At 43.7% G+C, this 18,058-nt stretch overlaps 1 protein-coding gene across 1 annotated transcript in view; it reads left to right on the top strand.

Annotated features, from left to right (window-relative positions):
• The window catches only part of plcd4a (phospholipase C, delta 4a), a 67,496-nt gene extending 52,256 nt beyond the window's left edge, over positions 1-15,240 (top strand). Inside the window, exons 11-16 of the mRNA XM_026158256.2 lie at positions 4,341-4,497; positions 4,582-4,698; positions 9,904-10,082; positions 10,195-10,327; positions 10,787-10,936; positions 14,930-15,240. Coding sequence (XP_026014041.2) covers positions 4,341-4,497; positions 4,582-4,698; positions 9,904-10,082; positions 10,195-10,327; positions 10,787-10,936; positions 14,930-15,021 — 828 coding nt within the window. The 3' untranslated portion in view covers positions 15,022-15,240. The remainder of the gene's footprint in view (positions 1-4,340; positions 4,498-4,581; positions 4,699-9,903; positions 10,083-10,194; positions 10,328-10,786; positions 10,937-14,929) is intronic.
• The last annotated feature ends 2,818 nt before the right edge of the window (positions 15,241-18,058 follow it).

The raw sequence follows: 18,058 nt of genomic DNA, 5'->3' as shown, positions 1-18,058 counted from the left end.
CGGAGGGAACCCATGCAAACATGAGGAGAACATGCAAACTCCACACAGAAGGGCCTTGGCCTGAGGGTGGAATCAAGCTCAGGACGTTCTTGCTGTGAGGCAAAAATTACAGCACTGTGCTGCTTTGAGTGTAAAATCAATGATCATAGGCAGGTAGTGCTAGAGGTTTTTCCTGATGTTAGGCTTCAACCTAAACATCATTATGCAAAACATTATCCAACTCTGCTTTGGGGCCCTGCTGCACATTTAGACCACAATAATTGAAGCCAAACATCTTTTTTTTTTTTTTCAAAAGAGTGGTGCATGACACTCAAACATTTCAAAATATACTTTGAAAACATTGGCAATTAGCCACCAGCAAATCACGGCAAACTCCCAGCAGATAGATTCCTGTCACAATCATCATCATTCTGGGTGTCTGAACTCTCACAGTCAATGTTGTTGTTAAGTGGAATGAAACTATAAATCTCTTGTGAGCTACTCTGAGCTACAATGAGGCTCTCTTCTTTGCAGGATGAGTGAAATGGCTGGCTCTGCAAAAATGTGTGGTCACATGACCAATTTCTTCTATGGTTCCCTAGAAACAGGGGTGGCACAACTTCCCCGCTGGCACAAATCACCCCACTTTGCCCTAAAGCAAAGGTAAGAACTAAACTTACCTTTTTTTAACCTCTGGCAGTTCACCACTTACCTTTGTACCATTTCAAGTTATTCATTGGACGGGAAACGACCTGAATTGCAATAAATAACTGGAAAGATTGGGGTGTTCTAAAACTTCGGTAGTGTGCAGATTTAAGAAAGCAAATTTTTGCTGCCATCTGTTTGTCTTTTTTTTTTAGCGTTTTCGTTGCATCTCAGTTAGAGTACCAAATATCCAGATTTGGTCATCCTTAAAAGTCTGTAAGTCAATCAGAAGGATCCGATTCCAGTTCTCACAACCAGGACAAATATTGGCTGGATTACATGATCCATCATTTACACATATTCAGGCTCAGACCATAACACTATCATCACGTTTGACTGTTGGTATGATGTTCTTTTTATGAAATGCTGTGTTAGTTTCATACCGGATGGAATGAGATGGAAACCTTCCAAAAAATTCAGCTTTTGTCTCATCAGTCCACATAATATCTTCCCAGAAGTCTTGGAGATTGTTAAGTTGTTTTATTGGCCAATGAGCCTTTGTGTTATTGGTCACCTGTGGTTTTCGTCTTGGAACTCCTGAATGCCATTCTTGCCCAGTCTCCCAGTCTTTCTTATTCATGAACACTTACCTTTAACTGTGTTAACAGTGGGAAGTAGAGGGGCAGTTCTCTGGATATTGTTCTGGGTTCTGTGACCTCCAGGATGAGTCGCTGATGCACTCTTGGAATAATTGTTGTAGGCCTACGAGGGTTCACCTCTGTTCCAGTTTACGCTCTTTGTGGATAATGGCTTTTACCATGGTTCACTGGAGGATCAAAGTCTTAGCAGTGGGTTTGTAAGCTTTTCCAGACTGTTGATCTCAATTACTTTGTTTTATCGTTTTCTGTTCTATAGTTTATAGCTTCTTTAAATGATGACTTGATATGTTGTTTTTGAGATCGCTTAGCCTGCTTTGCTTTGTCAGACAGCTTTTATGTAAGAAATTGAAGTGGTTGTAATTCAACATTGTTTTGTTCTGTCTTTGATGCTGAGACGTAGTGGCCGGGATACAGCAAAGCTGAAACCATGAGACTGCCTTCACCATGTTTCACAGATGGAGCTAGGCTTTTGTTAGAAGAGTAACAGTAGATAGAAATCACCTACATAGAAAAAGCAACTGAAAAAATGCTTGTATGAGTGAGTGTGAATGAATGAATGAGGCATGTTATATAAATAGCTTGAGGTGCTCAGGTAGGGTAGAAAAGGGCAAAATAAGAAGCAGTCCATTTACCATTTATACAGTTTATTTAAGTGTCCTTAGAGATGCTTCTGTAAGCCTTTTCAAGCTTGATGAGCATGAACAACTCACTGTTCTCAGACCTCTTTCGTTTTCCCCATGATATTCACTACTCCAGAAAAAAGAAAAAAGAAAAAGATGAAAAGGAGCACTATTTAAAAAAGTATAGCATCAAGTCAGTTAAACTGTTGGGATACTGACCTGGTAGTTAAGTAGCACAGGAGCTTGCTTCATTTTCTGCTGCTTTGGTGTTAATAAAATTAACAACAAGTGCACCAGAGGAGCAGCAATGAAACACCCCAAAACAGGAAATGTTTCACAGGTGGAGGCAACACATTTTTCCACATCATGGTAAATAAATGGTAAATGGCCTGTATTTATATAGCGCTTTACTAGTCCCTAAGGACCCCAAAGCGCTTTACATATCCAGTCATCCACCCATTCACACACATCATCTTTTCTGGATTTTGGGGTTGTTGTTTTTTTTTTTTCTTTCACCAGTTTTTCACTCCCTGCACAGTCTCAAGAGCATGGAGGAAATTCGAGGAGACAGCAGTTACTGTAGGACAGCTGGGCAGGAGGTGCTGGACCTGCCTCTGACCATACAATCAGAAACAGACTTCACAGAGTCACAGAGGAGAGCAGGTTCACCCTGAGCACAAGTGACAGACATGAAAGGGTCAGGGGAAGCCCAAAGTCATGTAGCCTGTAACGTCGTTCAGCATGAGATGTTTTGTGTTGGGGCATTAATTATCTGGGAAGAAATATGCTTGGGGGGATGCTTAGACCTCAACCAGCTAGGCCTCATGTAGCAGGAGTATCCACCTGAGACTGGGAGCTGTTCACGAGCATGGAGGATGAAGGAATGAATATTGACCGGTTTTTACTGAAACATAGTATTTAATAATGCAAGAGAGAAAACCCAGCAATCATGATCCCTGTTAAACAAGCATTTGGCGACAGTGGGAAGGAAGAACTCCCTTTTAAAACAAAGAGACCTCCAGCAGAACCAGGCTCAGCAAAGAGAAGATGGGTAAGAAAATAGAAAAAAGAGAACATAAGGAGACAAGGATAAAGCAATCTTTAGCAGCATAACAAACAGATGGTTCAGGATCAGCCTGTCCTGTTCTAAGTTTTTTTCAGTCGAATCTTTAATGTAGCAGTTGTGTTTTTCTCCCAAATTGTAACCGGTTCCACAGGAGAGGTGTTTGATAGCTGAAGGCTCCGCCTCCCATTCTACTTCTACAAACAAATAAGCCTGCATCAGTTTTTCCTAGGGTGCTTTATTTGGATAATACAGTGTTTTAGAGTCATTATTCAAGATTTAGTTTGGGAGGAAAATAATCTTAAATGAACTTTACAGATGCCAACAAGGAGAAGTAGCTTCTTCCCCTAAAAGGCTGCTCCTCTTAGGAGTTACTACAGCCGATCATCTCCTTACATCTCACCGTATCCCTGTCACCCTCCTGTAATTCCAAGCCTCTGCATATCCTCTTTCACTACATCCATCAATCTTCTCTGCGGTCTTCCTGTTTTCCTCCTGCCTGCCAACTCCATATGTAAAATCCTTTATTTAGTATATCCATCTTAAACAGTCCCTTCCACTCCTGCTGTTGTTCTTCTTTCACACGTTACCCCTGACACCTGTCTCCACTCACTCCACCCTTCCTGCACTCTCTTCATCTATTGTGCTCTGTGCGTTTCTTTGAATGGGTGACCCCAGGTATTTAAATTCACCTATCTTCCCCGTTTTTTGTCCTTGATGCTCACCTTTCGACCCGTTTCCCTCTCATTCACATACATGTAGTTCCCCTGAAAAGAAACTGACATCAGAGAAATATGGTGATTCTTTCTACACGTAGTTATTACTCTCACTGGAGTGTTAAGGATCAACTTTTAGGCTGATTTTAATTATGATTTTAAAACAGTCTGATAATAAAGTAATTATAGGACTCCAGCCTAGAAGTAGCATGAACTACTTTTTCAGCAGCACTTGGAGATGCTTCTAATTTTGTGTAATAATGAGGACCCCAACCTATTGCAAAACTAGCAACTGAACAGATGATGGAGATGGAAAGCAGTCCTACATATTTGTTTAATATGTGCACTGAAGGACCAAAATGATCAAAATGACTCCAAGGTTCCTCACATTGTTCCTCGAGGCTAAGGTAAGGTCATCCACAGTTAGCATCTGGCTACACATCAGGTTGCTAAAAATTTTAAGGCCAAGAACAATAAGAACTTTTGTCTGAATTTAGAAAACTACAGTTTACCCACGGCTTTAAGAATGCTATATATTTCAATTGACTGATTTGTGATAGGTTTCTGGTTTCATATAACGGGGTATCGTCTCCATAGCAAAGACTATATATACCTTCATTCAGTGTCTTACTTCATTTGTCCTTTGTGTTTTTCACAGAAGTCAAAGCAACGCCTCTCTAAGGAGCTGTCAGACTGTGTTGTTTACTGCAAAAGTGTCCATTTCACTAGCTTCAAACACTCACGTATTCACTCCAAGTTCTATGAGGTGGCTTCTTTCACAGAGTCTAAAGCCCGGAAACACCTTAGAGACGCCGGTTAGTTCACTCACATGCTTGTTTTCTAATACAGATTTTGTTTTTGACCACACGAGAGTGTAACTTTTCTGATATCTATTTCAGGGGCTGAATTTGTGCACCATAACTCACGGCAGCTGAGCAGAGTTTATCCCAGTGGTTTTCGAACAGACTCTTCCAATTTTAATCCTCAGGAAATGTGGAATGCTGGTTGCCAAATTGGTGATGCAACAATAAGACAGATTTAAGTCTATATCAAGCATTTTTCAACACTGCTCTCAGATCATTTACATTAATGCCTGACTTCTCACTGTGATATGTTTTGCTTGATGATATAATTTCACTCTTAATTTGGAATGATTAGGAGTTTTATTTTCATGGTAGTCCAGGTAAAATACAGAAATACCAGGTTTGCTGGCAGGAATCCCCTAAATCAGGCTCCTTTCAGCGTCTTTAGATCTTTTCTGAAGCAAAACTAAAGCAGAAAGTCGGTATTGTCCTTATTTTAACACTATGTTTAGCAGCAGCCACCATCTGTGTTAGGTGTGGCTGTGGGCAGACAGGAATAGGACCCAAGGTGCAGACTCCGGAGACAGAACTTAAACCAAAACAGCTTTAATGCTGAACTCAAACATAACTGGGGAAAAAGGTCAAAAATAAACTAACACCAGCAGATTGACAAAACACACAGCAAAATAAACGGTAGATCGCGACACGGACACAGAGAAACACAGGGCTTAAATACACAGAAGGAGCAATCAGGGAATGAATAACAGGAGGGAAACACAGCTGGGGCAAATCAGAACTGACGAGACAAAAGGAAGCGTAAACTGAACACACTGAGATAAGACAGAGACCTTCAAAGTAAAACAGGAAACACATAACACAGACTCACATGCAGGCACTACAGAGGGAACAGAGACGTGGGACCAGGGCAGACACAAACACTGACTGAACACGGGGATATAGGAACTAAGGATACAGAGACGCGAACTAGACAAGGGGATACAGGTGATAGGGGAGACAGAGCAACTAAAGAAGACAGAGACATAAACCATAAGACAGAACTCAAAGAAACCAAAGACTAAAAAGTATAAATAATATAATAAACTCAAATACCCTGGGTCAACGACCCAGGCATCCTAACAGTACCCCCCCCCCCCCCCTTAAGGGCTGGCTTCCAGACAGCCCAAACCAAAACACCAAAACAAAAAAACAAAACAAAAACAACCCAACCAGGGCGGGCGGCGGGGGAAACAGGATGGAGGGCTCGAAACAAAACCAAACAAGGAGCCAGAAACAAAAAAAAAAAAAAAGAACAAACAACGGAGCCCGGAAAGCAACAGAACAAAATACAGGAACAAAGTCCAAAACAACAGCACCAAGGCCCAGGCACAGTCCAAAAGCAAACAAACAAAAGAGCTCACGAAAGGCGCAGAGGCCCAGGCAATAGTCTCAAAAAAGTTCAGGGGGGCCAGCCCGGAGGCTAACGGCACAACAGTCCAAACCCGGGCAGGTCAGGGGGGCGGCCCGGAGGCTGATGGTCCAAGAGCCCAGAAAACAGGTCAGGAGGCCGGCCGGGCGGGAGGCACCGACGGCGACCGAGCAGATCAGGAGGCCGGCCGGGCGGGAGGCACCGACGGCGACCGAGCAGATCAGGAGGCCGGCCGGGCGGGAGGCACCGACGGCGACCGAGCAGATCAGGAGGCCCGTAGTTCAGGGGGCCGTCCATGACGGCAATGACGTCCAGTCATCGGCCGGACAAGACGTGCAGGACGAGCAGGCCGGACAGGACGTGCAGGACGAGCAGGCCGTGCAGGCCGGACAAGACGTGCAGGAACAGACAGCATGGAGACCTCAGGAGCAGACGAAGCTGAACACTCGGAGGCCGGACCAGGCGGAGCTACAGAGGCTGAGGCCGGACCAGGCGGAGGAGCCGGTGGTGGCTGAACGGCCTCGCCAGAACCATCAGCAGACACTGGGACGTGCTGGCTGGGTCCTCCCGGACCCCCAGCTGACGAGGCAAGAGGCTGAACGGGCCCCTCGGATCCTCCAGCAGGAAGAGTCGGCTAAAGCGGTTCCTCGGACCCTCCAGCGGCGACAGGTGGCTGAACGGGCCCCTCGGACCCTCCAGCAGAGACAGGTGGCTGAACGGGCCCCTCGGACCCTCCAGCAGAGACAGGTGGCTGAACGGGCCCCTTGGACCCTCCAGCAGAGACAGGTGGCTGAACTGGCCCCTCGGATCCTCCAGCAGGAAGAGACGGCTGAAGCAATCCGGTTGTTCAGTGATGACGCGACGAATCCTACTTCCGGGTCTAAAGTAGTCTGCGTTTAATATGGCTTTTGTGTTGTTAACATGTTTAATGTTTTGTATTTTCTTCTATTTAATCTCAAAAAGCTCCTAAAACAGTCAGTGATCACTGTTGACCTCCCTCGGCTTTTATTACCGCTAATCATTTATTTAAGCTCAGTTTTTAAAACCTTAGGATGTAACTGCAGCCCAGCCCATGCAGCAGTATATGAATGACTAACCTCGTATTGTGGATGGATTATCTCAGTTGTTCTCCTGGCTGAAGTTTGGTCCTTTTACAGCATCCTGCCATGCGATTACATTTGTTCCTGACCACCGAGAACACTCACGTTAACTTTTATCGAGTGGAGAAAAAAAGTTAGCTTGTTTATATTATGCTAACATAGCTATGTCGCAAGCGGTCACGTAGCACATCATTATATAGCAGCTAGCCCAACTTCAGTAACCCTACAAACGTCACTGCTGTTTAGTTTTCTGTCTTCATTTATGCTGGAAGTGATAGCAGAGCTGTACGTTTTAATTTGTTTCCAAAACCCCGCAGTCAGGACATGCTATATTGTATTTAGATAGAAGCTAGCGAGCTAACTCCATGCTAACTTCTAACTCTGTTAAATGTCATAAATTCTGTTTTCATGGATGCGTGGATGTTAAACTCAATTGTTACACCTGGTAGAGCAGAACGCTGATCATTTTATTAAAGATGAAAGACTTTAGACAGTTTTTCAACTCTCAGTAATGCCATAGTGATCGTTTGATATATGGACCTGCAGCAGAGTTTAGGCCCAGACACGGCTAGTGACTCAGACTGAACAACCGGATTCCTCGGACCCTCCAGCGGAGACAGGTGGCTGAACGGGCCCCTCGGACCCTCCAGCGGAGACAGGTGGCTGAACAGGCCCCTCGGACCCTCCAGCTGACGAGGCGTGAGGCTGAACCGGCTCCCCGGGCCCTCCAGCTGACGAGGCGTGAGGCTGAACCGGCTCCCCGGGCCCTCCAGCTGACGAGGCGTGAGGCTGAACCGGCTCCCCGGGCCCTCCAGCTGACGAGGCGTGAGGCTGAACCGGCTCCCCGGGCCCTCCAGCTGACGAGGCGTGAGGCTGAACCGGCTCCCCGGGCCCTCCAGCTGACGAGGCGTGAGGCTGAACGGGCTCCTCGGGTCCTCCAGCTGACGAGGCGTGAGGCTGAACGGGCTCCCCGGGCCCTCCAGCTCACGTGGCGTGAGGCTGAACGGATGACCGAGGAGAGGAGCGACGGTGGCGTCGCTCCCTTTTAGACGAGGGAACAGGAACCGGTGGAGAAACGGAGACCTCCTCCTCATCCTCCGACCACACAGCCGCCAGAAAAAGGCAGGCGAACGGACAGGCGAACAAGGTCCCGGCTGGCGTGAGGAAGGGGAGGAAGCCTGCAGTGGCGATGAGGCAGAGTGTGCGTTGCCCTGCGGCAGCGGTGGGGAAGATGTAGTGAGGGAGAGAGCAAGCTCACTAGCCCTGACTTGCTCTCTCCAGGCAGTTATGGTGTTCCCCAACTCAGTGTCCTTAGCAAACTGCCTAAGCCAGGGATTATGCCGAATGATGGCCTCCACCGCGCTCAGCCCCACTGCCATGGTCCTTAAATCCGAGGACTGGGCGATGCGGTCGAGCAGGCTCACCAGCCGCTCCATCTCGCCGCTGAACTCTGAGAAAAAGGAGTCTGCAGGGTCCATGTTCTGGTCGCGATCTTCTGTTAGGTGTGGCTGTGTGCAGACAGGAATAGGACCCAAGGTGCAGACTCCGGAGACAGAACTTAAACCAAAACAGCTTTAATGCTGAACTCAAACATAACATAACTGGGGAAAAAGGTCAAAAATAAACTAACACCAGCAGATTGACAAAACACACAGCAAAATAAACGGTAGATCACGACACGGACACAGAGAAACACAGGGCTTAAATACACAGAAGGAGCAATCAGGGAATGAATAACAGGAGGGAAACACAGCTGGGGCAAATCAGAACTGACGAGACAAAAGGAAGCGTAAACTGAACACACTGACATAAGACAGAGACCTTCAAAGTAAAACAGGAAACACATAACACAGACTCACATGCAGGCACTACAGAGGGAACAGAGACGTGGGACCAGGGCAGACACAAACACTGACTGAACACGGGGATATAGGAACTAAGGATACAGAGACGCGAACTAGACAAGGGGATACAGGTGATAGGGGAGACAGAGCAACTAAAGAAGACAGAGACATAAACCATAAGACAGAACTCAAAGAAACCAAAGACTAAAAAGTATAAATAATATAATAAACTCAAATACCCTGGGTCAACGACCCAGGCATCCTAACAATCTGAGTTCTGTGTGTACATTTACAAAGATGCTCTTTTTCAGCTTTTTATAATGACGTACTGATGACGTGTTTGAAGGGTTAGAAACAGGGTTGGTCAGCAGGCTCAGCACAGTCTAAAGTATTGTTTGTGCGTCAATGGTCATTAAGTTTCCATAGTAGAAACTCAGCTTTGCAAAATGAACCCTTTATTTATCTTATTGTGTTTTTCTTTGACACCAACAAATAATTGTATTGAATTATTATTATTATTATTATTATTTACACAAAACTGTGATTTTCTGAGTTCTAACAAATATGCTTGGATATAATAATTATTTATTTCACATTTTTGTTCAGTTTTTTCATAATTAATATAATTATATTATATTAATATAATTAAATTCACAACTAAGCCTGCTGACAAACAAAACGTGACAGTTAGGCGTCCCAGGAAGAAACTGATACAAATGTAAGGAGACTTTCGTAAAACACTTTTTATTCATTTAAATTCAAATGTCAGTGACAGATGAGGAAGGAGATCCAGAAAGGAAAATTAAAATTACTTTAAGATGAAACAAATATTTTTCCTTCAAATAAAACATAAATAATATCTGTCCACATAATGTCACCACTTATTATACTGAATGATCCTGGCTGAAGCTAAAATCTGTGCAGCTTTAATAATAAAACAACAAAATGCCAAGTGGCCCAGCACATCATGCACTTAATCAGAACTGAACAGACCCAAACATTTCCCCAAAATCCCCACAAAAAATGATTTTTCTCCTCTTCCACTCAGTTGCTTTAAACTTCCAGACAGCAGGGGAGGGGATGGATGTGAACGATGGACTTTTTAGTCAGAACGGCTGCTGTGGCTATGTGTTGAAGCCCAGCTTCATGAGAGAGGCGGACGTAAGGTTTGACCCTGAGATGCCTCAGAAACGGGATCACTACCATCCTGTTGTCCTCACCGTACAGGTGAAAGAGAGATTTTTTATATATATTTTCATTAAAAAATCGATGGATCTCTTTAAAAGTGACGTCTTTACCACGCTGAACAAAATGTGTGTTTTCATTAAATGTAATGAAGGTGATCAGTGGTCAGCAGTTACCCAAAGTCAACATCAAAGAAGACTCTATAGTGGATCCTCTGGTCAGAGTGGAGGTCCATGGAGTTCCTATGGACCAGGCCAAGCAAGAGACGAGATATATTGAGAACAACGGTACATACTCACACTGACTTCAGTTTGATAAGGAGAGATCACTTGGAAGAATTGGACATCATTTATAGAGATAGAAAAGTTAGACTGCGATTACCCATCGTGGCAGAATGGAAACCCAGCCGTGGTAGGTTTAGGACCGGACCCCCCAGGAGCTCTGGCTGAGGTGTCTGAGGTGGAGATGGGGAAGAGGTGGGTCTTAAAGGGAGAATGACGGAGAGCACAGATTTAAACCGTGCAAAGCGGAGGCTGATTGGCTCAGATTAGACTAGTAATGATGTCAGCATTGACACTGACAGCGTGGTACAGCAGTAGTCATGTAAAGAACAGGAAAGCAGGTAGATGAGTGATTACAGGCCTTCTTTACTGCACTTATGTTTAAGCTTCATCAGAAACCATTTTAAATGTGATATATTAGACCCTGTCTGAGCGCTGGTGCTGAGCAGTTCATCCTTTTCACAGGGTTTAACCCCATGTGGTATGACACTCTGCATTTCACCATTCACACGCCTGAGCTGGCCATGGTGCGCTTTGTAGTGGAAGACTATGACAAGACATCTAAGAATGACTTTGTGGGCCAGTACACACTCCCTCTGAGCTGCATGCAGCAAGGTACGGATCAGTTTCTTCTTTAAACTTTGTCTTCATATTCACATTAACATTTAAAACAAATTTTTATTTGTATAGCGCCAAATCACAACAACAGTTGCCTCAAGGTGGTTAATATTGTGAGCTAGACCCTACAAGGATATGTTGGGTCTGTGTTTCCACAAGCCCCGCTAATTCTAGAGACTTACAGTTTTTGCCCGTTGCCTGAACACATTTTGCAAAACTTTGCTCATTGTGCCAAAACCCTAAACACAAGTAAACATGACACAACACTGGGAAATATACCATTCACATCTGCACCAAATTGAAACTCTACTCTCAAAACCTAAACTCTGCTATCAAAACCTAACATTCCTTTGTCAAAATGTAACTCTGTTGACAAAATGACACATACTTGCATCATATGCAAACACCTACAGAGCAGGAGGAACACACTAGTCTACTTTATATAAAGCACTGCAGTCTTTGATTTCCATTGTTCATTCAGAAGGCATATTTTCAGGAGACACATTTGCAAACAACCAAAAAAGCAAATAGACCTACTCAATATTGTACATTGCAGTACCATGAATTCAGATAAAGCAAAAAAAACCAAAACAAAAAAACCCCCATAATACAGTAATAGAAAAAACACTATACTGTAAACAAAAAATCATGACAATTGTGCATACGTGGGCTCATGGATCCCGCCGTCTGTTGGGGTCTGGCCACAGGACCTCATCAACATCGCAAGCAATGTCTTCTCCCGCTAGGCACCGGGGAAAATATCCTCTTCCATGTCAAAACCATCCATGGATTGCTGTCACCTGAATGTCGCCGCAGGCCTGTTCCATTGCCTGCAGAAGAGGCATGCAGGCATGTAGTTGGCGGTCATATACACGCCATCTCCAAGCCGAAAAAAATTCCTCTATAGGGTTTAAAAATGGTGAGTAAGGGGGCAAGCATACCACTTCAAGTTGACTGTGGTTGGAGAACCAGGCCTGGACCAGAGCAGCCCGATGGAAACTGACATTATCCCATATCACCACAAACCTGGGCTGATCTGGTCTGTTCTGTACAACTATATCATGGAGAGCATCTAGAAATGTGAGTATGTGTTGGCTATTGTATGGACCTAGTATTGCATGATGGTGCAGAAGCCGTCGAAGGCTTATGGCGGCACACAATGTGATATTTCCCCCGCGCTGCCCTGGAACGTGCACAATTGCCCTTTGGCCAATTACATTACGACCCCGTCGTCTTGTTTTGCACAGGTCGAATCCAGCTTCATCAATGAAAATGAATTCATGAGGCTGTGCAGCTCCATCCATGGCCAAAATTCTCTGTAAAAAAAAAAAAAAAAAAAAAAAAGAGAGAGAACATATTACTGTACTACAGTGCTACACATACAGCACCCTCACCCCATCACACAGGTACCTGTGTAGCTCTCAGAATGTATTCATGTGGTACTGATATGGTACATATTCAGCTCGAAGTCCTTTGACCCCGTCACTGTTCCTCTCAAATGGTACTCTGTAGAGTTGCTTCATGGTGATGCTGTGTTTTCCCAAGATGCGTCTGATGGTGGTGATGCTCACATGGTTTATGTTGTTGAACACTTGCCTGTCTGCAAGTATTTGCTTTCGTAGCTGGTGGAGACGCATAGCATTGTCTGCCCTCACTAGGTCCACAACGGGAAGTTCCTGCCGTTGTGTGAACAGGCGTTGGCGTCCTCCCCCAGAAGGTCTTCGAGTCATTCTAGAGAAATACAACCACATATTGTCATCGGTTTGCTTATTTTTCTTACAGTACTTTACTGTATGTACTGTATCATCCACTGTACAACACTGTACTTCAATATAAGTAATCATGGTATGTTTCACAGAAACTACCACTTTGGCTGCAAAAGGAGCATTAGCACCCTGCAATACCCTGCACACTTGATATGGTAACTGTAGAACAGTACTATAAAAACCATCTGAGTAGAGTAGAAGGCAGTGAGATGAAGACAGACCTGTTTTCTAGTCGGAATTTTCTTATTACAGATGCCACTGTGAAACGGCTTAGATGTGGGTGGACTCTCTGCCCAGCTTCCCTCATAGTCAGGCCGTGGTTGATGACATGGTCCACCAAAGTTGCTCTTATATCATCAGAAATATGGGTCCGTGCATGGCCTCTTTGACCTCCTCCTCCTCTTCCTCTTGCTCTCCCTCCATCCATGCTTGCAAAGTTCTTGAAATGGCTAAACTGAGGGCTTTTTGTGGCTGGCTAATTGGTGTTCGGTTTTGCAAGTAAGTGCCTTCAGGTGTGTATTTGAGTGGTTGCAATTACCCGATGTGTTTTGTATTTTGGATACATGTGTTTTCCAAATGGCACCCTGAAATTTCATTTTTGAACGAAGTGTCTTATGTATGAAATAGAGTGTAGTATGCAGGACCATGTGTGTTGCATAAAGGAGTAAGTGTGTTGCATAATTGCAACCAGAGTGCAAAGCAGCACTTTTGTTTAAGGTATGGGTACATGTGTTTGAGGTATGGTAACAAAAGCTTCAAGTTGTGTTACTTTAGTCTAAGCATGGGTTTATAGTGTTCAAGCAACGAGCAAAAACTGTATTCATCATGAAGAAAACAAGACAGTCGATCGATCAAACACTTGCGCAAGGGAGGCCTCATCTGTGTCCACCACGAAAATGACCTCGACCACGACCTCCCTCGCTGCCCTTTTTATTAAGACACAGTTCACACAAAACATGTCAGAACAAAGCCACGCCCCCTTGGTTCTGAGACAAAGCATTTGTATGTATATGTGTGAACTTCTGTAAGAATGTGTGTGTGTGTGTGTGTGTGTGTGTGTGTGTGTGTGTGTGTGTGTGTGTGTGTGTGTGTGTGTGTGTGTCAGACCTTCTGCTGACCAAAGGGTCGTAAACCCTGGAAGCTTACATCAAAAGAAACAGATCTTTCAGATAGGATGTATCTACAATAAAACCTCCCCAGCACAGAATGGTTGGAGAGGTGGTCAGGATCAAAGGAATGGCTTTGATCCTACTGCTTGAACTAACGCTGTACAAATTTAAGAAACACAATGGCAACATTCAACAATTAGACTTATCAGGATACAACCCCCCCATGTTCTCATTGGGTTTTCATGTGTTCCTCTTTGAGAGTCATCACCATTGCTAAGAAGCATCAAACACATTATATTCTTTATGCAAACTTACTGTTTGTGATCAGTGTTGCGGTCATTATTCAGAAGCGGTCATATATTACACACATTACACACACATTACATTTGTAATGGAGTACATTAATTAATTAGAGAAGAAAACAATGTTGAACTGCTACTTTGGCGTTTCTCTATAAAATAACCTGAAATGTCTCATAATTAGCATTTAACAATGTGAACCTGAGGCTACAGTTACACACCACATACACACATCCCTACGTGTGAGGACACACATGTGATCTTTCTCTTAGTATTTAGCCTGACGGCTCATCACTGCTTTTGTTACCTGTTGAAGTTTAGGATCTGGCTGCTGGGTTGGAGTCGCCATTCACTGAGCCAAGAACCCAGACTGATGTTAAAGCTAACCTAGTGTTAGCATGCTGTGCAGATGCTTGCAAAGAGAAGATTGTGTTAGCAACATAACGCATTTCTTTCTGTCCTGGATGCAGTTTGCACTTTACCATCGTGCTCTCGTCCTTTTGTGCAATAATAAGTAATTTCCATATCCACACTGTACACTGCACCACTATTTTCCTCCTCTGACACACAAATCAGCTGATTGTAGTGAGAGTGGAACAGATAAGTGGGATCAATAGGCAGGCAGACCAACGATTCCAAGGAACTGGACTACTGGGAACCAGTTTATTTTCCATTATACAATAAGAGTCTGAAAGATGTGGTGAAAACCCTCACTAGTAGAACCATAACATGACATTTGCAGTATTTTGTCTCTCATCTGTCGGCGTGTATAAATATACCTCGTTGCCTCCTAATTGTTTCCTCTTGTGTTCTTAGGTTATCGTCACATTCACCTGTTATCCAAAGATGGGACCAGTATACCTCCCTCCTCCTTATTTGTTTACCTCAGGATCAAACATCTGGAATAGCTGTGGGATTCTTTCTTCATACTATAACATTAATCTGAAAACAGTTCCCACCTGATCCTGTTACATTCAGATCATTTTTTTAACAATCACTTTATTTAATGAAGCTGCACAAAATGTCAAAACATTCATGATGAGAAAAATATGAAGTTACAGGATTTTTGCATTATTCTTACTCTGTCATACTTTTAATGTTTGAAATAAAAAAAAAATCTCAAAATATCGATTTTGTGCAGAATTTTTTTCTATGAACAAATATAAACATCGATATCATGAGAAATCATAGTTTCAGTGGTGGATCAGAACTATTTTGATGTAATAGTACTGTTGTACTGTTTGTTTTTGATCCTTCACTGGAGGAAACATTTCCAGTTCAACTTTAAATGGTCCTACGTTCATGTAATGATGTTGACCACATTATAAAATAGTTGATATGAAAGGAATCATGGATAATATGATGGCTTCACTTTATAGCTGCAGTTATTGTACTCGTGCTTTGATGAGATGAGAGAATACGTCCAAATCATAGAACCATTTGTATTTGTTGTCTTATTTGACATCACTGATACACTGCCCAGTGTGGGTCGTAGGGTTAGTAAGTAAATGTGCATATTTCTTCTTTGCTCCCTGCCCAACATTACTGCTCCTGTTGGGTGGACTGTGTGCACCTGCTGTACAGGTGAATGTGCTCCTTTCTATCAGTGCACTGTAGATTTTTACTTAGACAATCATGACTACTCTCCAGTCCTCAGGTTTAACTCTGGTCAAAGATCAGGACAAAATTATTCGCCCCCCTTTGAAAATTTCATTTTTTATATTATTTTAACGATTATTTTCCTACTGCTGTTATTTTACCATAGTTATATTTTTGTTACTGTATCGTTTTACTTTGCACACAGAAACAAAATTAGTTCACAAAAATAAAATCAAGTTTGCTTATTGCTGATAACAGGTATCTGCAGGTATTTGTTGTGTCTCACACACATCTCCTGAGTAATCCCAGCCCATTCTTCTTTGGTCAGTCATTGCACCAAAGAAGAATGGAAAGAACTTTTAACAGGAGGAAGAGTGAGGGAGGGACAGCCATCTGCCCTGACCGGTCTGGGGGGAGCGCAGGAAGACACAGTGTGAAGCAGAGCTAGAGTTTAATAATGACTGAATACAAAGTGGTGTATAAACACAGAGTGAAAAGAGGCTGATGAAGAAGTGCATCATGGGAAGCCCCCGGCAGCCTCGGCATATTGCAGCACAAGTAAACAAAGGATCAGGGTCATCGAGGATCCTTTGGGAGGCAGCGGCGAGAGAATCACTCTCTGCTCCTGAGCTGCAGTCACCCAGCTCCTATAGGGAGAGAAATAGGGAGGGACGACCTCCCCACACTAAACGACCACACACACACACACACACACACACACACACACACACACACACACACACACACACACACAAACGAATGACACAAGAACACACAAAGATATTTGAGACCGAGAGGTAGATCACTCCCATGGAGGGAGGGAATCAACCAGGAAACGGGTAACCCTGAACACCAAGGCCCCAGACTCCCCTGCAGCATCCACCAGCACCCCACACCACCCTAGACCTCTTTTATAGATGAAGAAACTCTTTCCTGGCTAAATGAAGATCTTCTGGGTTAGTCCAGCACCATTTCTTCTCCAGCTTACAGGTTACGTTTTTAAAGGTGCACATTTGTGAACAGGGAGTCAAGCACTTCTGAACGGAGGCTTTTCTTTCCAGACGGGCAACAATGTGCAGGGTCGTGTGCAGTGAGGATGTAACACTATGACCAATATAATCCACCTCTGTGGGAACAGAGTTTAACCAGCTGCTCTGTCTGTCACACTTTCAAATGACTGTTTTGGTTAATCTATACGTAGGTTTGAAAGACCTCTGCTCCTCCTCCTTTTACAGCATATGTGCTTTAACTGATTCATCCTGGTGTAACCAGGTCTCTGTGAGGCAGAATACATCAATCATTCACTAACAGGTCATCAGAAGACAGAGACATGATGTTTAATTGTCCACATTTAACTGCTTCAGTCTTTGGTTCCCACGGGGTGTCACAAGCCCGAGTCAGCCGGCCTGCAGCCTGGTTCAGGTGCTCCTGTGTTTTCAACTTTTTTCTTACTTTCTTTATTGGTTTGTTTTGAATACTGTTCTCTCTCTAAATTGTGGTGATATTTTATGCTTGGATTGTTTGTGATCATTTTTGGTGGTCTGGGCCCAGACAGTCTCTGTGGGGATGGCAGGAGGCGAGAAGCTGAAAAGAGGTTTTGCATCTCTGCTTCCTGGTCTCAACTCTCAATAGTTTTTGGGGGGTTTAATAAGTTTCATCAGATTTCTAAACATCAAATGTTCTCCATCCAATCTTTCCTAATAAGAAGAATTATCTTTTCTTATTTAAGAAGACCGCCAATTGACACAAGTGGGTGTTGACGTGAATTCTGATTTTACTCGAACAGTTTCTGTCCTTAACCAGCAGTTTTGCTGGGTTTGGGTGATCATTGGCTTTGAGACTACAGTTCCTGAAGTCATTCAGTGTTGGCAGCTGTTCTGGAGTCTTTAGATACATCTCTCACTATTTATTTCCCCTACTTCTGCCAGGCTTGTTCTTAATTGTGTGGCTTCCTTTGAGCATCTCAATGATACTTATCAGTTCAGCTCTTGACACTTGGAGACATTGCAATACTTTTGTGTATCCATCTGCATGTTCATATTTCTTTTTCTAAGCAAGAGCAAATACAAAACCTGAGCGAGGTTGTTGTGTGTGCGTGTGGATAATAGCAAACACTGAAATACATTTTTTGCACGCAACAATGAATTTTGTTCACTCAGCTTGTCTTCGCTCAAAATAAATGTCTCCTCAAAACGCAGCACTTGTACTTGCAAATTCTTTTCACGTGCGCTCAGAGTAGTAACACAAAAATAACACCATAGGCCAGTATGTCCCAGGCTAACACACAGACAACCATTCACACCTGCCATTGATTTGGAATCACTCATAAATGTGGATGCATGTGTT

This window comes from Astatotilapia calliptera, chromosome 23, assembly GCF_964374335.1.
Source record: "Astatotilapia calliptera chromosome 23, fAstCal68.1, whole genome shotgun sequence".
In the NCBI taxonomy this organism is placed as follows: Eukaryota; Metazoa; Chordata; class Actinopteri; order Cichliformes; family Cichlidae; genus Astatotilapia; species Astatotilapia calliptera.
The sequence above is the reverse complement of the archived record's forward strand: the minus strand, read 5'-3'. Positions and strand labels throughout refer to the sequence as shown.